Raw genomic sequence first — 23,204 nt, forward strand, 5'->3', positions numbered from 1 at the left:
GTCTATGGAGCACATGCAGTCGACAGAAGTACACTTCGTCGCTGGGCACAGAGGGTGAGGTCATTTGAATGTGTTTCGGCGGAGCTCCGCGATTTGCAGTGGTCGGGCAGATTATCCACGGCTGTCACATCTGACAACCCTGACCTAGCCCCCTTGCACTTCCATTTGTTTAGGCCATTAAAGGATGCCATTCGTGGAAGACATTTTGAGGACGATGAGGAGGTGATTCATACAGTCCAGCACTGGCTCCGCCATCAGGACAAGGATTGATACCGACGGGGCATACACGTCCTCGTTTCCCGCTGGGGGAAGGTCATAGAACGGGATGGAGATTCCGCGGAAAAATAGGGGTGTAGATGAAACACCATTCTTTCGTGTGTTAGTTCTCATTATGTTCAATAAAGAATAGTTGTAGAAAAATGCTCGCGAAATAAGGTAAAGGAAAAATAAGATTTATGGAACCAATATATTATCAATTTACAAACGAAGGATAGAGAAACACAAGAAGTCAAATATTTTGTGCACTAATAGAGACAGAAGCTCATGTGAATTTTCAACTAGTTATTATATTGGCTGTACGGGTTGACTGCTAGTGACAAGCTCCGAGAGAAGCTTGTTACTTCTCGATGATGGGCAGTGACAGACAAGATTGTTTATAGTGGGGCATCATGTCTATAAAAAACTGTTGTGGATCTCAGGATCTGCAGAGCAGCAACATCTGCTGCAGCAAGAGATAGTTAAACGCAAACACATCACCGAAAAAAAGTCACAGCGTCAAGTTACAATTATGTCTGACTGTTTTTCTCAGTTTCAGATTTCTAGTCCAAACAGTGGTACGGAAGGCGCAAGGCACTAAGTCGAAGAGTGTTGGATATTTTACCGCAGTTGTACGTTTCCACTCAGCTGAAGACCTGCGAGCAGAGCTTGTGGACGCCGACTACTCGAAGTCACTCTGGACCAGCTCGAGTGTGTCTGCGGCGAGTATGAGCTGCATGGCAAAGCCACGGACACTGCAAAGAACAAAACTTATTGGGAACTGTGGCTTCCTTTATTTGGAACTAAGAACAGAATTAATCAGCGATATGGGCTTGTCCTGTACAGCCTCTGCTCACTGATCTTGCAGCCGACTTACTGATTATTTTAAACTAACATTAGTTGTGTTGAATGGTGGAGACGCAGAAATGATGAGTAGCGAAGGTTAGTAGAGATTCGGGAGCCTGTAAAAAGATCTCTGCGCGGAGCATATCACAACTACCAACGTCGCACCTTAGCAAAAGACCTAGCAGAGAACCCGAGGAAATTCCGGGAGTATGTAAAATCGCTAAGCGGTTCTAAGGCTTCCATTCAGACCTTTGTTGACCAGTCTGGTGCGGCAGTTGAAGATGTTAAAACGGAAGCCGAAGTATTTAATTTCAACTTCAAGAAATCTTTTACATAGGAGAATCGTACAAACACACCGTCGTTTGACCATGGGGCAGACTCCCATATGGACGACAGAGTAATAAGCATCCCTGGCGTAGAGAAACAACTGAAAGATTAGAATGTAAATAAATCACCAGGTTCATAAGCAATCCCAGCTAGATTTTACAAAGAGTGTTCTACGGCATTGGCTCCTTACCTAGCTTGCATTTATCGTGACTTTCTCGCACAGCACTAAGTCCCAAGCGACTGGAAAATGGCGCAGGTGGCTCCAGTATATAAGAAGGGTAAAAGAATGGATCCACAAAATTACAGACTAATATCCCCAACTTCTGTTTGCCGCAGACTCCTTGAACATATTCTCAGTTCGAAAATAATAAACTTTCTTTCTTGCGACTGTGAAGCTTATGTCCATGAAACAGCATGGTTTTAAAAAGCATCGCTCATGCGAAACTCCACCTGTCCTTTTCTCGCAGTTGAACGGAATGGACAGTGTCTTGAAAGGAGGGTATAAGATGAATATCAACAAAAGCAAAACAAGGAAAATGGAGTGTAGTCGAATTAAGTCGGGTGATACTGAGGGAATTAGATTAGGAAATGAGATACTGAAAGTAATAAAGGAGTTTTGCTATTTGGGGAGCAAAATAGCTGATGAAGGTCGAAGTAGAGAGGATATAAAATGTAGACTGGTAATGGCAAGGAAAGCTTTTCTGAAGAAGAGCAATTTGTTAACATCGAGTGTAGATTTAAGTATCAGGAAGTCGTTTCTGAAAGTATTTGTATGAAGTGTAGCCATGTATGGAAGTGAAACGTGGACGATAAATAGTTCAGACAAGAAGAGAATAGAAGCTTTCGAAATGTGGTGCTAGAGAAGAATGCTGAAGGGGTAGATCACATAACTAATGAGGAGGTATTGAATAGAATTGGGGAGAAGAGGAGCTTATGGCACAACTTGATTTGAAGAAGGAATCGGTTGGTAGAACATGTTCTGAGACATCGAGGGATCACCAATTTAGTATTGTAGGGCAGCGTGGAGGGTAAAAATCGCAGAGGGTGACCAAGAGATGAATACACTTAGCAGATTCAGAAGGATGTAGGTTGCAGTGGGTACTGGGAGATGAAGAAGCTTGCACAGGATAGAGCAGCATGGAGAGCTGTATCAAACCAGTCTCTGGACTGAAAACCACAACAACAGATGGATGAAGGGAAGAGGCAGATTGCATATTTCTAGATTTCCGGAAATCATTTGACACAGTGCCCCATTGCAGGCTGTTAACGAAGGTATGAGCTTATGGAATAAGGTCACAGATATGTGAGTGGCTCGAAGACTCCTTAAATAATAGAACCTAGTATGTTGTCCTCGACGGCGAGTGTTCATCAGGGACAAGGGTAACGTCAGGAGTGCCCTGGGAAGTGTGGTAGATCGCTCTTGTTCTCTGCATACACGAATGATATAGCGGACAGGGTTTGGCAGCAATCTGCGGTTGTTTCCTGATTATGCCATACTGTAGGGCAAGGTGTCGAAGTTGAGTGACTGTAGGAAGATACAAGACGACCTAGACAACATCTCCAGTCGGTGTGATGAATGGCACACATTTAATGTGGAAAAATTTAAATTAATGCGGATGAGTAGCAAGAAAAAAGCTTGTAATTTTCGGATAATTTCTAGCGTTCTGCTTGACACAGTCAAGTCGTGTAAATATCTGGGCGATTTGGGATGGGACGAGCGTGTTAGAGCTGTGGTAGGGCTGGCGAATGGTCGACTTCGCTTCATTGGAAGAATTTTAGCAAAGAGTTGTTCAACTGTAAAGGAGACCGCATATAGGACGCTGGTGCGACCTGTTCTTGAGTACTGCTTAAGTGTTCGGGATCCGTACCAGGTTGGATTGAAGGAAGACATCGAAGCAATTCAGAGGCGAGCTGCTAAATTTGTTACTGGTTGGTTAGACCAAAACGTAAGTGTTACGGAGATGCTTCGGGAACTCAAATGGAAATCGCTGGCGGTAAGGCGACGTTCTTGCCGAGAAACACTATTGAGACCATTTAGAGGACAGGCATTTGAAGCTGCCTGCCGAGCGATTGTACTGCCGCCAACATACATTGCGCGTAAGGACCGCGAAGATAAGTTACAATAAATACTGTGGCACATAGACGGCCGTTATTTTCTCGCTCTTTTTGCGAGTGAAATGGGAAAAATAACTTTTAGAGGTGCAGGATACCCACCGACATGCACCGTACGGTGGCTTGAGGAGTATCTATGTAGATGTAGATGTTATCGAGCTGGTAATGCAGTGGCTATTACTCGCGCGCAAGAATCATTTTGAAAAGTGTAATGAGTAAAGGCATTTGGCAGAGAGCTGAAGGTCCTAAGTCGAAACAAAGCTTCTGGAACAGACTGTATTCCCTCAGAATTAATGTATCATTGGGCGACCCAGCCATGAAAAAACTATTTCACGTGTTTTGCAAGATACATGACGCAGGCGAAAGACCCTCAGACTGAAAGAAGAAAGTAGTAGTTCCAATTTCAAGGAAGGTAAGTGCTAACGGGTGAAGAATGTAAAAGCTGGTAGAAAGCCAACCTCCAGGTAGGAGGCAATGCCGAGTCAATTGCTTACCTTAGGAGACAGGTGAAAAAAAGGCAAACGTTCGTTTATAGCATTTGTAGATTTAGATAAAGCATTTGACTATGTTAATTAGAATACGCTCTTTAAAATTCTGAAGGTTGATGTGGTAAAACACAAGGAATGAAAATTTATTTGCTATTTGTACAGAAACCTAGATGTTACAAGAGTCAAAGAGCACGAAAGGGAAGCAGTAGTTGTGGACGGAGTGAGATAGACTAGTAGCCTCTCCCCGGTGTTGTTCCATCCATACACTGAACAAGCAATAAAGGAAACACAGGTTAAAGCAAAGGTGAGAAATAAAATTTTTGTAGTGTGCTAATGAAGTCATAATTCGTTTCAGGCGGCATAAGATTTTGAAGAGGAACTGAGCGGAATGGACAGTGTCTTGGAAAAAGTCTGTAAGAGGAATACCAACAAAAGTTAAACACGGACAGTAGAACATATCTACATCTACATACATACTCCGCAATCCACCATACAGTGCGTGGCCGAGGGTACCTTGTACCACAACTAGCACCTTCTCTCCCTGTTCCACTCCCATACAGAACGAGGGAAAAATGACTACCTATATGCCTCTGTATGAGCCCTAATCTCTCTTATCTTTGTGGTCTTTCTGCGAAATATAAGTTGGCGGCAGTAGAATTGTACTGCAGTCAGCCTCAAATGCTGGTTCTCTAAATTTCATCAGTAGCGTTTCACGAAAAGAACGCCTCCTTTCCTCCAGAGACTCCCACCCGAGTTCCTGAAGCATTTCCGTAACACTCGCGTGATGATCAAACCTACCAGTAACAAATCTAGCAGCCCGCCTCTGAATTGCTTCTACGTCCTCCCTCAATCCGATCTGATAGGGATCCCAAACGCTGGAGCAGTACTCAAGAATAGGTCGTATTAGTGTTTTATAAGCGGTCTCCTTTACAGATGAACCACATCTTCCTAAAATTCTACCAATGAACCGAAGACGACTATCCGCCTTCCCCACAACTGTCATTACATGCGTGTCCCACTTCATATCGCTCTGCAATGTTACGCCCAAATATTTAATCGATGTGACTGTGTCAAGCGCTACACTACTAATAAAGTATTCAAACACTATGGGATTCTTTTTCCTACTCATCTGCATTAATTTACATTTATCTATATTTAGAGTTAGCTGCCATTCTTTACACCAATCACAAATCCTGACCAAGTCATCTTGTAACCTCCTACAGTCACTCAACGACGACACCTTCCCGTACACCACAGCATCATCAACAAACACCCGCTCATTGCTATCCACCCTATACAAAGATCATTTATGTAGACAGAAAACAACAGCGGACCTACCACACGTCCCTAGGGCACTCCAGATGATAGCCTCACCTCCGATGGACACTCACCATCAAGGACAACGTACTGGGTTCTATTACTTAAGAAGTCTTCGAGCCAATCACATATTTGGGAACCAATCACATATGCTCTTACCTTAGTTAGGAGTTTGCAGTGGGGCACCGAGTCAAACGCTTTCCGGAACATAGTCGAATTAGATCAGGTAAAGCTGAGGGAATAAGGAATTGAACACTCAGAGTCGCAGATGAGTTTTGCTGCTGGGGCACCAAAATAATTGGTTATGGTCGTAGTAGAGAGTATACACCGGCAACATAACGACTGGCTATTGCAAGAGAAGCATTTCTGAAAAATAGGAGTTTGTTAACAGCCAACACAAATTTAAGTTTGGGAAAGTGAAACCGTCTGCGGAAGTGAAATGTGGGCAATAAACAGTTTAGGCGAGGAAGGAAAAGCTTTGAAATGTGGTGGTACAGAATAATGCTGAAGATTACATGGGAAGATCTAGTAACTAACAAGTCACAATTTGACTAAACGAAGAGATCAGATGATATGACACATCATGAGGCATCAAGGAATTGTCGGTTTGCAACTGGAAGGACGTGGGGGCAGGGGTGCGGGGAGTAAAAATTGTAGAGGATGTAGAGGGAGACCAACGCTGAATACATTAAGCAGGCTTGAACTGATAGGTTGTGGTAGTTACGAACAGATGTTGGGGCTTGCACAGGATAGAGTAGAATGGAGAGCTGTGTCAAACCAGTGGCTTCGAGCTGAAGGCCACAACAACAGCAACAACAATAATGACAACAACACCAATGAATAATGGCAGCGTAATGCACTAGTTAACACGGTAGAGAGTTAAGAATTAAAAAATGAAAGGATATTTGAACCATAAGTTATCATAATGAACAAGAAATACAAAAAAAAAAAATGAAAAAAACGAATGCGCACGTTTCACTCCCGATTTTCTAATTGGTGCAGATATGGTCGTTTAAAATAGTTGAACGTCCAATGGACTGGTACTGCCTCTGATTTCTTGCTCTTTAAGCAGGTAATTCAGTCTCGTATTGCCTGCTGAAGTTCGGTTCCATTGAGTTCCTATCTTCCTCCCGAGTCTTGTTTTTGAAACAGATATTGAAAAGCCACTTATGTCCGATGATGTCCTTACAAGCTGCGGATGAGAACATGCATATTTAGAAGTCATCCGCAAGAAACTTCCCTCTAGCTGATCGATCTGGTTCGGAAGTTCAGTTGCCTCGTGGCGATCTGTAAGCGGTCGCACAGGCCAAACTACGTTGAGCAGAGCACTTCCAATGTTTAAATGAAACCGTAAATGATGCAGTACGATGTATTGTACTTGCTTTCATCTCTTTACATAGCTTACTCGCGCGTCCGACAGAGCCAAGCAATCCACACATTCGTTTGTGCTCAAGTCAGCTAAATAATCTGAATCTGCACACTGAAAGAGGGGGCTGTATCACCATTTAAGATACTGCTGGATTGAAGCTCTGTATCACGTTAACAGAATTTTTTTTAGTCTGCAACGTTATCACGGCGCGCTTCTTTAGACCCAAAGGTTGTGGAGTCAGTGACGACGGCCACGTAAGCGTAAGGCCTTGTGGGTACTACACTTTGGACTTCGATCTCGTGCACAATATCTGTGGCCTCGTATTTTGTTCCTACTGTCTTCATCTACATCCTCAAATAATCACAGATAATGTTATGTAATAGACGACTAGGACAAAAGTGAAAAATCGTAAATAGTGTCAAATACGAGGGTAATCCCAAAAGTAAGATCTCCTATTTTTCCATAAGTACATAGACCTGTTTATTTCTACAATGGTTTACATCAGTTTACAACTTGAACATTTAGCTACTTTTCGACATAATCACCAATTCTGTCGATGCATTTTTGTAGACGCTGTGGCAGTTTTTGTATGCCGATGTCATACAAGCTCGCCGCCATGCTGTTCAGAAAGTTATGAACCTCTTCTTTCACCTCGTCGTCCGAGCTGAATCGCTTTCCTGCCAAATGTTCTTTTAACCTAGGGAACAGGTAATAGCCACAAGGAGCCAAGTCGGGACTATAGGGTGGGTGGGTGATTATGTTCCACTGAAACTGTTGCAGTAGAGCAACGGTCTGCCGAGCGATGTGTGGGCGAGCGTTGTTATGGAGAATGTGTACGCCCTAGCTCAACATTCTTCTTCTCCGGTTCTGAATCGCCCTTTTGAGGTTTTTCAGTGTCTCAAAGTACCTGTCAGCGTTAATTGTGGTCCAAGCGATTCAGTCCGACGACGAAGTGAAAGAAGAGGTTCATAACTTTCTGAACAGCATGGCGGCGAGCTGGTATGACATGGGCTTACAAAAACTGCCACAGCATCTACAAAAATGCATCTACAGAAATAGTGTTACGCCGAAAAGTAGCTAAATGTTCAAGCTGTAAACTGATGTAAACCATTGTAGAAATAAACAGGTCTATGTACTTCTAAAAATATAGAAGACCTTAATTTTGGGGTTACCCTTTTATGTTTGATTGTCTTTAACCACTCGTACAATATGATTTGTAATAGAGTTTTGTTGGCATTACCTAATTCAGCAAAGTGTACGTCTCTTCAGGCTTTCCCGGCGATCTAATGACATCTTGGGTTGTCGGGTGTTCTGCCGGATATCAGCGTCGTACTCGCACGATATTTCGGTCACGTAGCTCGAGACCTTCATCAGGTGCGACCTGAGACAGCTCCTCGAGTGGACCTGGTCCAGTATTTATGCCTATGGTCTTCCCCCTCCACCAACGGCTGCAGGCGCTTCCTCTGTGGTCCGCGCCCATTCCCTGTGACCTGCTGGAGCGTTGCTGCTCCGTTTTCCGTCCGCTGCGGTTCTAGGTGTTCCCTCTGCGGTCCGCGCCCACCAAACCCGCTCCTGGGGGTTTCATCTACGGTCTGGGGTACCAGGCGTTCCCCCTGCGGTCCGCGCCCGCTCACCACGACCTGTTGGAGCGTTGCCGCTCCGTTTTTCGTCTGCTGCGGCTCTGGATGTTCCCTCTGCGGTCCGCGCCCACCAGTCCCACTTCTGGGTGTTCCATCTTCGGTCTGGTGCTCCTGGCAGTCCGTCAGGGGCTCGTTTACCATCTCCATGTCTCTGGTTCTTCTGTTTGTGTAGTGTTGCAGCTGGCCCCGTTGCTCCTTTAACAATTCCAGAGCCGGATCCCAGGCTCTGCTTAGCTGGTACCCTGTGTCACGATTCATAAGATCGTCAGCCATTTTAATCTCAATCGATTCTCTTATAACACTGTCCCAAAATCTGGATGTTTGTGCTAGAATCTTGGTATCCACATACTTCATGGCATGATCTGGTTCTAGACAGTGTTCAGCAATGACTGACTTAGTCACCTGTCTTAATCTAGTGTGCCTCTGATGTTCTTTGCACCTGATCTCCACAGTTCTTGTCGTCTGGCCAAAGTAGGACATGCCACATTGACAGGGTATATTGTAAATCCCTGGTTTTCGTAACCCCAGGTCGTCTTTCACACTCCCCAGCAGTCCCCCGATCTTGTTGGATGGACAGAAAACACACTTCATATTGTGTTTACGCAGGATCCTACTGATTCTGGCAGAAATAGAGCCAGCATAGGGCAGATATGCCACCTTCCTTGCTTTATCTTGGTCTTCTTCAGGAACCTGTGGTATAGTGGCTGGTCGGAGTGCCCTCTCAATTTGTCTGTCCATGTATCCATTCTTGGAGAAAACTGTTTTGAGACGTTCTATCTCTATGGGTAGATTCTCTTGGTCTGATAGGGCACGTGCTCTGTGGACCAAAGTCTTCAGAACCCCATTCTTCTGTGCAAGGTGGTGACAACTGCTGGCCTGCAGATATAAATCAGTGTGTGTAGGTTTTCGGTACACACTGTGGCCAATTGATCCATCTGCTTTCCTCTGGACTAGTACATCCAGAATTGACAGCTGGCCATTCTTCTCCAGTTCCATGGTGAACTTGATATTAGGGTGGCATGAGTTAAGATGTTCAAGAAACTCATTGAGCCTGTCCATCCCATGTGGCCAGATCACGAAGGTGTCATCCACATACCTAATGCATTGGAGACAGCCACATTTAAACCCACATGCTTCTTTAGGTATGTGGATGACACCTTCGTGATCTGGCCACATGGGATGGACAGGCTCAATGAGTTTCTTGAACATCTTAACTCATGCCACCCTAATATCAAGTTCACCATGGAACTGGAGAAGAATGGCCAGCTGTCAATTCTGGATGTACTAGTCCAGAGGAAAGCAGATGGATCAATTGGCCACAGTGTGTACCGAAAACCTACACACACTGATTTATATCTGCAGGCCAGCAGTTGTCACCACCTTGCACAGAAGAATGGGGTTCTGAAGACTTTGGTCCACAGAGCACGTGCCCTATCAGACCAAGAGAATCTACCCATAGAGATAGAACGTCTCAAAACAGTTTTCTCCAAGAATGGATACATGGACAGACAAATTGAGAGGGCACTCCGACCAGCCACTATACCACAGGTTCCTGAAGAAGACCAAGATAAAGCAAGGAAGGTGGCATATCTGCCCTATGCTGGCTCTATTTCTGCCAGAATCAGTAGGATCCTGCGTAAACACAATATGAAGTGTGTTTTCTGTCCATCCAACAAGATCGGGGGACTGCTGGGGAGTGTGAAAGACGACCTGGGGTTACGAAAACCAGGGATTTACAATATACCTTGTCAATGTGGCATGTCCTACTTTGGCCAGACGACAAGAACTGTGGAGATCAGGTGCAAAGAACATCAGAGGCACACTAGATTAAGACAGGTGACTAAGTCAGTCATTGCTGAACACTGTCTAGAACCAGATCATGCCATGAAGTATGTGGATACCAAGATTCTAGCACAAACATCCAGATTTTGGGACAGTGTTATAAGAGAATCGATTGAGATTAAAATGGCTGACGATCTTATGAATCGTGACACAGGGTACCAGCTAAGCAGAGCCTGGGATCCGGCTCTGGAATTGTTAAAGGAGCAACGGGGCCAGCTGCAACACTACACAAACAGAAGAACCAGAGACATGGAGATGGTAAACGAGCCCCTGACGGACTGCCAGGAGCACCAGACCGAAGATGGAACACCCAGAAGTGGGACTGGTGGGCGCGGACCGCAGAGGGAACATCCAGAGCCGTAGCAGACGAAAAACGGAGCGGCAACGCTCCAACAGGTCGTGGTGAGCGGGCGCGGACCGCAGGGGGAACGCCTGGTACCCCAGACCGTAGATGAAACCCCCAGGAGCGGGTTTGGTGGGCGCGGACCGCAGAGGGAACACCTAGAACCGCAGCGGACGGAAAACGGAGCAGCAACGCTCCAGCAGGTCACAGGGAATGGGCGCGGACCACAGAGGAAGCGCCTGCAGCCGTTGGTGGAGGGGGAAGACCATAGGCATAAATACTGGACCAGGTCCACTCGAGGAGCTGTCTCAGGTTGCACCTGATGAAGGTCTCGAGCTACGTGACCGAAATATCGTGCGAGTACGACGCTGATATCCGGCAGAACACCCGACAACCCAAGGTGTCAAAGTGTACGTCCTTTAATTCTTTGATCTACTCTGTATGAAAAACCAATTGGGCTGAGGAGTAACATACTTTCCGTCGTATGTTCCTGTCGTATGGATGCGTTGACTTTGGTGACCTCTTTGGTGGAAAACGATAGGCTACGTGGTACTATCGGTTTCATACTCTTCCACCTCTCTCATCGTCACCGTCAACACAAACGTAAGATCATACCGGGCGATGGCCTCCGTCCGACTATCCAGATTTATGTTTCCCGTGTTTTTCTTAAAGAACATAAGTTGAAGCTGCGCCGCGTAGGGGGCCAACTCGCTTCAAAGCCCGGACATAATAGAAAAACGGATTTAAAAACCTACAGACCTGTTCTTTTCGGAACCCGATGTTGCAATTACAAAATTCAAAATGGTGGATCCAATATGGAGAACCAAAAGTTATAAATTTAGCGGACGCGATAAGAACTGCGGGTATAAAGTAATCTGAGGTCGCTGAACGGATTAGGAGTCGAAATTGCCATACTGAAATGTTTTATTCGATATTTTAAATTTTTGAGCCGAAATCATAGTCACGTTCGCCGCCTGTGCCATTATCGCCTCAAGAACGGTCGCTGTCGGGCTGCCCCCTGGGAGATGCTTCGCAAACCAGATCTTTTACCTCGAGTTGCGTGAAGTCGTTGGGGATGAAACCACTAGAGAAAAAGAAAAGAAAAGAACTGGTTTGGTTGCAAGCGATCGCATGAGCTTAAGCTATTGCTGATTTGGTAGATACTGTAAAGGCACTGTTCATTAGTGCGGTTCTAATCTAACGATTACTAAAGCATTTTATTGAGTGAACGTTCGTCAACTCAGAGAGATTTTCAGCACTGGGTCAGAGTTTAATGTCCCTTCGAGATGCAGGTCGATAAAGACATAGCAAACTGCACAACAGTTGAGAAGAAAAATCATTGACATTATTTAAAAATTCATTCTGGCATTCACTTGACTTAATTTAAAGAGCTTATCAACTAAGCCCTGAGAAAGAAATTTTATTCACGGTTCTCCTTAAAGCCAGTGCAATGGCTTGAGAATAACTCTGTCTTTTCTATTCTCAGAATATTTCCAGTGCTCGCACAAAATGTTATGGTTGATTACCAGATCTGCTTACATCTCTGTTCGTAGTTACGCTAACAGCGCAGAATATTTCTTTGTGTAGTAAAAGATAACACTCCAAAGTATTCCTGGTGGTGGTGGTGGTTAAGTGTTTAACGTCCCGTCGACAACGAGGTCATTAGAGACGAAGCGCAAGCTCGGGTTACGGAAGGATGGGGAAGGAAATCGGCCGTGTCCTTTCAAAGGAACCATCCCGGCATTTGCTTGAAACGATTTAGGGAAATCACGGAAAACCTAAATCAGGATGGCCGGAGACGGGATTGAACCGTCGTCCTCCCGAATGCGAGTCCAGTGTGCTAACCACTGCGCCACCTCGCTCGGTCAAAGTATTCCTGCAGCATTTAATTCAGAAGTAAAACTGTGCCAGTACTGGCGTACTATGCATTATTGCCATCATAGTCCAATTTCCCTACATATGAAGTGGCGGGAAGTTCAAAAATGGAGGAAAACTCAAAGCAGCCCAATTGCGCTAGAGGTTCTCTCTAACTCCCCTAATTTAACAGCTGAGAACCCAGTCTAAATTTTTGTGTAATTAAAAAATGGGCAATTACCCTAATGGTGGGAAATCCAAATAGGTCTCTTCTGCTAAGTATAGAATCAAAAGATGCACCTGTACACTTACTCTGAGTTTACTCAACTATTTTGCTGTATCATCGTTAAAATCTCATGTCTACAAAATAAATGTAAATGCTGGACTAATTTCGTCCGTCCGCTATTTTTGTTCTTCTGATGTTTCGGATTCTTTTGTTAGATTCGTATTTCGTGTGTTATCTTGGTAAGCTACAGCATCCATTTTGCTGCGCTCTTGTAAAGATTCATACGAAAATAAGTTTTCTTAATATAATACAGTACGAAAATTGTTCTGCCTTTGAATTCTATGTACTTTTTTTTTTTTTTTTTTTTTTTTTTTTTGTGCTATGTGTTCTCACAGAGGCGAGGCTGGAACAGAGGATCGATGTGGACGTTAATGACCGAACACTCATCGTGTTTCGTCATTGCTTTTCATTGCGTACTACGCAGTACGGCCCTTAGATGTCTGTACCGGTCATTTCTGGTATCTTGTGTAATTTTTCTTTCAAGTCATACATTGGATGCTTCCGTCATTCGTCCTCTAACAATTCCTACAACATTCGGATACAGACCCCAAAATTAATTGAATTCGATGGTGGTTTTCATATCTTATGCATTCCGCTTCTCTGCGAACTCTGCAAGAAGCGTTGACTGATATTTTTTCTTTTCTTGCGCGAGTGCGCGTACCACGATTACAAATTAGTTCGCAATTTGTATAAAATCTCGGAAATTTCAGTTTTACAATCTGTTTACCGAGTAGTAATGCGTCAGATGTCGGAATCCAAGCCGGCAGCTGTGGCCAAGCGGTTCTAGGCGCTTCAGTCCAGACCCCACGGCTGCTAGATCCCAGGTTCGAATCCTGCCTCGGGCATGGATGTGTGTGATGCGCTTCGGTTAGTTAGGTTTAAGTAGTTCTAAGTTCTAGGGGACTGATGACCTCAGATGTCAACTCCCATATTATTTAGAGCTATTTGAACCATTTGTCAGAATCCAAGGTAATGGACCTGAGTATACAGGCACAGCCTGCAAGTATTGGAACAGGGCCGGTACCATTCCAAAATACCGTTACCAACCCCCCCCCCCTCCCTCCCGCCTACGTATACGCGCTAGACATGAAATGTTTTCATAACACCGTCACCTTTCCAAAGCATCGTTAGTCGACAAGGTCGCACGCAATGTATCCGGCATGTGTTGACTCTCTAGTCTTTATTACCGGCGCGGGGTTGTGACATAGAGAGAGAGAGTTAGCGCCATCTCTCTCTACGCACGCAATGTATCCGGCATGTGTTGACTCTCTAGTCTTTATTACCGGCGCGGGGTTGTGACATAGAGAGAGAGTTAGCGCCATCTCTCCCTATGTGGCAACCCCGCGCATACATACACGCGCTAGGCAGGACCTATATAAATCAATGCACGGCCTACCTCACTCTCACACTGCTCGTATACTTCATTCATCCAATACTTGTCACGTCTTCGTAATTAAACGTGTAAAAATGAAACGATCACGAACCGCCAGTGACAGCAGCAGCAGCAGCAAACGTGCTCATGTGGACGAAGTTTCATTCCCTGAGAAGTACATTTTCAGTATTCTGATATCTACACCCTTTAACTCTGTGGATGAGTGCTACATATCTTTTATAATGCTCTCTATAAAGATCGCTCCTCCACTTGTTCTGTGTGTGTTCCGGCTTACGTTTTTTACCCTTTTGAATCTCTCTCTCTCTATAAAAATTGCTTATCCACGCCTTTTTTTTTACCTCTAACTTGGGTGTCTGAATCTTTTATTTTAACTGTTACATTTGTTTTGTACTGCTCTCTATAAATATTGTTCATCCACGTGTTGTATGTTACGTGTTATACCCGTTTTCGATCTCTCTCTGTAAAGTTTACTAAGTCTTTTAACGGATTCTATGTTTGTGTATGTGTTAAGTCTTATAACCGTTTTGGACATCTCAATGTAAAGAATGACTTTCCACATGTTGTATGTGTTATAATTAATTTACCGTATCCGCTATAAAGATAGAGCTTCCACGTGTTGTGTATCTGTTATATTCGTTGTGCAGTGCTCTTTGTAAATATTTCATTTCGTTCCTTTTTTTTTAAATTTGCTGGTCCGCTTATTTCTCTATCACTTAACTGAAAGCACACTTCCCTTTCCATATGCGATATTATATTCAGTCTTCTCCATCTTTCTAGATTTCTTCTAGCAAATCTTGGTTGATCTAGACAACCAGATCGAGATGGAAAGGGCTCAAGCGCAGCTCGAATGTAAGTACATTTACAATACAATCATACTTCTTAAACTTAAATAATTTCATCTAATATATACCCGTTTCCTGATTGTATACATTTAGTCCTCATAAGCCGGTCTTTTCTTTGTAGATGCGCCTAATTCAGAATTCGGTTCAACCACCCAAAACGTTCAAGGAGGCGACGGTAGCGTTCAAACGGCGCCCGCCACACAGGACACTCAGTATTTAGAGGAGGAGGAGACCAACCTGCCTGACCCGTTTGAGGAGGAGATCAACCTACCTGAGTGGTTTGAGGATCTACTTGATTTTGGCAATGAGTTGCTCAAACCATGGAGTCAGAGCGGAAAAGGTGAATAATTTTGAACATTAACATTCCTTCACATAACCACCATTATCTACTCTTATTGTTATTATTTATCGTTCTTTTAAATATAAATCACTAAATTAATTTTTTTCCTTATTTATCTTACAGGTATATCACACGGCGTAGGCCGTGTTCCTAGAGCGGTGGTTGCGGGGGCGGGACTCGGGCGCACCGAACCGCAAAGACACGCCGCGCCTTGCGTAGCCCCTATAAGGGCTTCGCGGGAGGCGGATGCAGAACACGCGCCAGCTCCTCCCCCAGCGCTGTCGCAACCGTTTGGCTGCGCAGCCCGTCCGCCATCGCCACAGCCTGGCCCTTCAAACCGGCTGTCACCCCCTCCTCCTCTAGAAGCAGCAGCTCACCGCCGCCGCCCACGCAAGGTATGCGTTCCGAGACGTATACCTCTCCCCGCAAATGATGATGATGATTACGATCACCCATCACCAGCCCATTCATCTATCGGGTGGACTCCTAGTTGTAGCAACAGTAATAATAGTAATTTCCTTATGGCTAGCGGTAGTTCTCTCACCCGTCCTATCGATAACGAAGTCGATCAGAATAACGGCGTAATCACTCCCTTAGAATACTCAGCAGTTGCTAGAGCGTTTGAGGGGCGAATCTCTTTCACCAGAATTGAGAATCCAGGCGGGAGGTATCGCGATCCTGTAAGGTTTTTGGAGGCATGCCTTCCCGTCTTGGAGACCGAGCTCCTCAAACTCTTAGAAGATCCGGAATTTAACGCCTTTAAATGCAGTGCTGTGTTATACTGTGAACTGAGTCACCCCCCTAAACATCAAGGTGACGCGGAGACGGCTACTCTGCATTATATATGGGGTGACAATGGCGTTATTTCTCGGAGCACATCGATTGCTGAGTGGTATCGAGAATCCACCTTGAGCGCTATTATGGCCCGATTTTCGAGATGGAAGTACGTGGATCAGCTAAAGCGCTCAGCAGTATACCACACCTCGACATCCATATACATGTCTATGATCCAATGAATGGAGGGTCCAGTTATATTAAACTCCCTATAGATATTGAGAAAAAGCAGGCGTGCATTAATGTTCAAAATAACTATGATAATGCGTGTTTTGCATGGTCAGTCCTGGCTTGCGAGAGAAATTACAATTACAAACATCATCCCGAGCGTCCCAGCAGTTACGAAGTCAAAGATATTAAGATACAGTATAACTTTGACGGAATAGAGTTCCCTTTAAGAATCCAGGACATGCCTAAGTTTGAGGCTCAGAATACCGCAATATCGGTCCACGTTTATGGCCTGGAGAAGAAAAGCAAGTCAGATGAGCAGAACAAGCATACAGTAGTAGGCCCCCTCCATTTCTCAAAATTTGCAGATGAACGAGAGTTGCATGTCAACATGCTGCTCTTCTCCGAACGTGATAATTATCACTACGTCTGGATCAAAGACATGTCCCGACTCATTTCCTCCCAGTTAAGTAAAAATGATCATTAACGACATATTTGTATAAGGTGTTCGAATTATTTTTCATCTCAAGAGTTATTAGCGACACATCTATTAGATTGTGCATGCAAGGACCCGGTACGTGTTGTTATGCCCACTGAGGAAAATAACTTCATTAAATTTAAAAATGCTCACCACCAGCAGCGTTGTCCTTTTGTTGTGTACGCCGATTTTGAATGCTTGCTGGCTCCTATTACTCGCTGTGAAGGGAATCCCTTAGCCTCACACACAACCTTCACACAAAAACACGTACCTTATGCGGCTGCGTTCCAAGTTGTATGCGCATATGATTGTAAACTTAATAGCTATCAGTCTTATGTAGGTTTGGCTTCTCACAGAGCTTGAAAAACTTTCTTGGCAAGTTCACAAGCTCTACAGCATCAATATTCCCATGACCAAATCAAAGGAAAATGATGACTTGTATGAAAAGGCTGATAATTGTCATATTTGCGGGCTGGTCTTAGATAGAAAAGCGGAGACTCCTCGTAGAGACCATTGTCATCTTACGGGTAAGTTCCGCGGTGCAGCCCACAATGCATGCAACTTGAAGTATCAGTTACCTACACACATACCCGTCTTTTTTCATAATCTGAGCGGGTATGACGCTCATTTTCTCGTTGAGCACTTGGCTAAGTTCGGTATGAAGAAGGATCAGGTCAATATCCTGCCTGAAAGTGTTGAACAGTACATTTCTTTTTCAAAACGAATGACGCCGAAAATTACGCTCCGCTTCCTTGACTCTCTACGATTTATGCAAACTTCGCTCCAGAAACTGGTTGAGACTTTACCTCGGAATGATATGCATATCACTCGATCTGCATTTACCGATGAGGAAAAGTTTCAACTTGCGACGAGGAAAGGAGTTTTCCCGTACGAGTATCTTGATAGTATGGCAAAACTCAATGAAACCAGGCTTCCCGATATAACTTCTTTTACCAGTACTCTCACTGGCGATACCATAACTATCACAGATTATGAGCATGCCGTTAATGTCTGGCAGGAATTCAACATCCCCAATTTGGGAGAATATGCAAGGTTATACATGGACACGGACGTTCGTTTGCTTGCAGATGTTTTCGAAAAGTTCCGGAGTGTATGTATGACCACGTACTCTCTGGACCCTGCCTTTTATTACACGGCACCTGGGTTGTCCTGGGACGCTATGCTCAAAAAAACGGATTGCAACATTGGACTTTTGACTGATGCTTCAATGCTTCTATTTTTTGAGCGAGGGATCCGCGGCGGACTTTGTCAATGTGTTCACAGACACGCCAAGGCAAATAATCCGCGGATGGGTGTCGAGTACAACGCATCCCTTGATTCTAGTTACATTTTGTACTTAGATGTTAACAATTTATATGGGCATGCTATGAAGCAGCCGCTGCCGGTTGCCGGGTTCCAATGGGTGCCTGAAGACGAATTGAAGGGATTAGGTGGACAGATAATGGGTCTTGCGGCCGATTCTGATGTAGGGTATGTGCTTGAGGCAGACATCGCGTACCCTAATAATTTGCATGGAGAGACAAGCGACTTGCCGTTATGTCCAGAGCAACAAATTCCACGAGGAAGCACCATCCCTAAACTGATGGCCACTGTTGGGGATAAGCAGAGGTATATTATTCATTATCGTAACCTCCAGCAGTGTCTCAGATTAGGAATGGAGCTCATTAAAATCACCCGGGCAATCTCCTTCAAGCAATCCCCCTGGTTGAAGGAGTATATTGAACTAAACACCGAAAAGAGGGCGGTCGCGAGTAATGATTTTGAAAAAGACTTTTATAAATTAATGAATAATTCCATTTTCGGGAAAAATGCAAAATGTAAGAAATGAACGCGATATTGTTATTAGAACCGCATGGGAAGGGCGTTACGGCGTGAGAAAATGTATAGCCAGGCCAAATTTTAAGCGTGCCACCATCTTCAATGAAAACTTTGTTGCTGTGGAGATGTCGAAGACTGCAGTAGAGTTTATGAAACCCATCTATTTGGGGATGTGTATACTCGATATCTCCAAATTCTACATGTACCGATTCCACTATGAGATCCAAAATTACTTTATATGGATACAGACAGCTTTATCTACTGGACCAAGAACTGTGATCCATATGAAGTAATTAGGTGCAATGGTAAAGAATTCGACACCTCTTCTTATGAGATCAATAATCCTTATGGTATTGTTCCACAGAACAAGAAGGTTATCGGTCTCATGAAAGACGAGTCGAATGGTTTACCAATTGTAGAGTTTGTGGGACTGAGATCGAAAATGCATGCATATCGCACAGTGACGGGAGCACTCTGAGGCGGGCAAAGGGTGTTAGACGGATCGCGTCTCGTGCGCTTACGGTCGAGGACTATTTGCAGTGCCTGTACGGTCGTAGCGTTGAAGGCGCTCATCCACACATGGTTCAACAAACTAGCATTCGATCACGAGCACACGAGGTGTACACTGTGCTGCAGTCTAAAGTCGGACTGTCTCCTCATGACGATAAAAGAGTCATTTGTGAGGATGGTGTGGGAACCCTCCCATACTCACACTATTTACTTGAAACGAAAGTAGTGGTGGGGGACTCTGGTTGAGTGATAGAGAGGGAATGAGCGTGTGAATGTTATGAATGTGGGCTATGCGTGGAAATAGTATGGCTCTTTTATCATAGTGTAAATAGTTGATGAGAGTGTTTTGTTGCGTGTATCAGTTTGCGTGCTTCCATGCATGTCTGAGTGTGCGAATGAGCGCGAACTTGTGTTAAGTGTGTGTGTGTATGTAAATATAATCATTATTTTTTCAAAGAAAATCATAATAAATAAAATAGTCTTTATATCTACATATTGCTGACCATTATTAATATATATATGAAAAGGCTATAAATTTAGCCAATTAACTTCTGTATGAACAAAAAAAAATAATAAAATTTTCTCACTTAATATATCCATCACTTCTAGTCATTATAGAGCTTAGATTTTAGTTTGTAAGTTTCACCTACCGCTAGCCACCCAGTCAGAACTAGTTTTTAAGTGTATGAGTTCCACTAATTAAATTCTTTCTATGTGTTCAATTGCTTGTTCTAGCGGAAAATGTTTCTAGACGTCCACTTTAAAGAAAAATATGTATGTTCACCTTGTTCTTGTAGTTGAAAATCTTTAAATCGACTTACTTGGAAAAAAATATATCTTCAATTTGTTGTTGTTCTTTTCGAAAATGTTTAGAGCCATCGACTTGAAGCAAATAGGTTTGGTATTAATTAAAAGTGCTTTGTTTTTCTGGTGGAACTTCATTAGCGATATTAGTTACTTTGTAAGATAGGGTAGTACCTCTGCATTAGCTTTAAAATTATATATATAATTTATCTGAAGAGAATGCTTATATATATTTCTTAATTATCTAAAATTGTTAAAAAAATTATCTAAAAAGATGTGGAATTTCAGATTTTTGGTTAAAAACCAATCTTATATCTGTAAACTCATATTTATATATAATGTGAAAAATGTTAAATTCTGAATTCAATAATAAACTCAGTTATTTCCTTCTAAAAAAATGTTGTTATTATTTGATACCCTAATAATGATTATTCTTTTTATTAAAAATATTATAAATTTATTTATGTGTGTATGCAGAATACGTACATACAGCCACATCGCACTGCATCAAGTTATAAGGTTTCCTGCTTTTAATCACAAGTGCCGGACTTCTGCTAGTTGTCACGAACACACACAGCCCACTGCAGCGCTATCTCTTACAGTCCTACGTCAACAGATACTTTAGAGATCGTAATCTGACGCATCGCTTTCCACAGCGGCCGCGAGGCCGGCAACTGGTGCAACCCCCTACCAAGCGTCAGCGGCTGCGCGTGTCTGTCGATTTCGACGGAGACCGCGAGATCGGCATCCGCGCCTAACTATGACAGTAGGCTCATTCCACGTCAAAGGCCGGGGTATGTGTCTCTCTCGGACAGTTCCCTTCATATACAATATAAAAAGAATAAACTTACAATACTAGGGACGTTGGATGTCATAGAAAGAAAAACCACTCAATCTTATAAATTATTATTTATTTCTAATAAAAGTGAAAAGTAATTTTACATTCTCATATGCAGATACAAAGGCACTTTTTTGGTAATCGTTCTTCAGTCGATGGATGGATGGACATCCGTACCATTCAAGGTCTTGAATAGATGCAAATTTAAATATCTGACGCATCCAGGAGGTTTTGTCCTTTCCCTTCACGTAAACGATGGTGTCCTTGTGATCGAATAATTTGAGTGCGATCACCACATCTTTATAGGGTATGCCGGGATCATCCCAGTGAATTCCATGATAAAAATTAGTTAACCACAATGCACTGGTCCGTGTTTTACAAGATTTCACTTGCGTGAACGGTCTTGGTGATCGAATATTTGCGGAGAAGGTTTCAATTATTCCTGCGTCTTGTGTGTAGGCCACAAAAGCAACTTGTTTAAATACGAACTGTCTTCGCTCTCCATCATGGAATCCTTGAACATCTGCAATGATCTTCACAGGCTGAGTTGCCATCGTCAAATGATCAATGCACAGGACACCATATTTTCATTTATACAGCTCGTTGCACAACACCTGTGAGCGGAGAGTAATTGATTATTCTGTTGTGTAGGACTAATGCATATGCAGCGGTGTGTTCTGGGAAATTTGTCGATGATTCAAATTCAATTCGAACGTCTATAGGTCCAGACTTAATTATCTCATTCTGTTTAGAGCAGTCAATTACAATGATCGGTGAAAGCTCTTTGAACTTACGAGGACTCAGTAGACACCCCCCTCCCTCTCCTTCAGCAATTTTATAGTAAGAAGGACGAAACCTTGCATACATGTCATACGCGAGGCTGTATACATTTTCATTCCACTGCAGATGTAGATTGTCATATGGGTAGAATTCTGAATTGAGGTAGACTTTGGCGTTCGTTAACTTGCAGTTATCGAACACGGTGGAATCGTTTGATGTATTTGCTCTTCTATCAGTCTGAAACGCAAGTATAATGAATCTGGGTGTCTCGATATGACTGGAGGTCTTAATAGCCCATGTTTGTCCGCTCGCGGTCGGTAACACTGGATACTCAAAGATCTCCCATGAGCGGAAGGTCAGTGACAGAAATGTACCTGAATTCAACACTTTCAAAAGCTTCAATCGTTCCTCGTCGGATACACTGACGTGAGGCATTTTCCATATTAATTTGTTGATTGTGATCCTATTCTCTTCTTGAGCTCCTTGAATGTACGAGTTATTGTCTGTCGCACTCCGCACGAGAATAAGTTCCTGTTTAGCGTTCATAATAATCTGTCTCATATCCTCAAAATATCCCGTAAGTATTATTAGAGGTATGCATGCAGTAAATCGCTTGTACTCCTGGGGTGTTCTACCCTCCGCATCGTCTATGAACCATCCAGCATTTTCTAAACTGTGCAGATCTGCTGGTGATGCCGAGACGTATGTTTTAAGGGTCGATGTTAGACCAACATTGCGTGTACGATCAATCTCAGAACCATTCAGTTCATAGCGAATCTCTTGGAAGAGGAATGCCAATGCGTTGCGTGTCAGCTTGGACCCCACTGTATCGGTGCCATCAGTTTTCTTGAATGACCCTTCGAGATATATGAAACTCTTGCACGGAAGAGTGAGTGTGTCCTGGTGCTGTATGACAATCCTGATTTCATCATTCTTGTTAAACGTGGTTGAAGCGTAAGATTTATGAGAGAAGTATTCTTGACGTATAATTCTGTCATCATACTCTACTGGATTGGTTATATTGAGTGATGACGTCATTGCAGAGTTTGAGACGAACTGATTTAAGAAATTCGTAGTTCACAGGTGTTATCAGTTTGTTGTTCAGTAGCGAAGTGGCGCGCTGTGTATTGCGTGCACTTGTTTTATACCGCAAGCCCATCTTGTTTTAGATGTAATCGTATAATGATTTCCTCACCGCGAAAGTCGACAAGTTTATTATTCTGATCCACAATACGCAGCTCCAAATAGCCCAATGTCTGAGCAGTCACTGGAAGGTATATTGCATTGGCAGGTGTCTCAACAATCTTATACCCCGCTGCAACTGAGGGGAAGAATCCGTAAATAGTGTGAATGAGAGTATCGTTGAGATAGGAATTCGTAGCAATGTTACACTCGACACGTATTGTGCTGACTGGGAGTATATCCACAGACTGATTGGACTTGTAAAATTTAGTTGGATCTTTCTTCAAAATCTGCCCTTTTGTGAATCCAAGCAGGGGTCCTATTGAATGTTTCTGGCTAAAGTCAATCGTTGCATTTAGAGTCCTTATTTCAGATTTAAGTGTATTCATGTTTGCACGTAGTTCAATACCTTTTCCAGACTGTTTTAAGAGTCAATATCGTATGCACCAGATTCTATTTCAAGAATATCTTTTTCACCATTAATATCGAGATGCAGTTTATTGTTAGTGTTGGTGAT

The 23,204-nt window shown here is 43.4% G+C and overlaps 1 protein-coding gene across 2 annotated transcripts; it reads left to right on the plus strand.

Annotated features, from left to right (window-relative positions):
- Nucleotides 1-14,704: 14,704 nt before the first annotated feature.
- Nucleotides 14,705-20,158, plus strand: LOC126483947 (uncharacterized). 2 transcript variants are annotated; one of them, XM_050107235.1, is made up of 3 exons: nt 14,705-14,921; nt 15,036-15,254; nt 15,378-20,158. In XM_050107235.1, the coding sequence occupies exons 1-3, from the start codon at nt 14,894-14,896 to the stop codon at nt 16,268-16,270; spliced, it is 1,140 nt and encodes a 379-aa protein (XP_049963192.1). In that variant the 5' UTR covers nt 14,705-14,893; the 3' UTR covers nt 16,271-20,158. The 2 variants fall into 2 exon arrangements, with proteins under 2 accessions (XP_049963192.1, XP_049963191.1); XM_050107234.1 differs by having other exon boundaries at nt 14,715-14,921.
- Nucleotides 20,159-23,204: the final 3,046 nt, after the last annotated feature.

Source organism: Schistocerca serialis, chromosome 6 (assembly GCF_023864345.2).
Source record: "Schistocerca serialis cubense isolate TAMUIC-IGC-003099 chromosome 6, iqSchSeri2.2, whole genome shotgun sequence".
NCBI lineage: Eukaryota > Metazoa > Arthropoda > Insecta > Orthoptera > Acrididae > Schistocerca > Schistocerca serialis.

What these genes read in the sequence shown, in the direction of transcription:
- LOC126483947 (XM_050107234.1), top strand. Translation starts at nt 17,144, where the DNA reads ATGACCAAATCAAAGGAAAATGATGACTTGTATGAAAAGGCTGATAAT.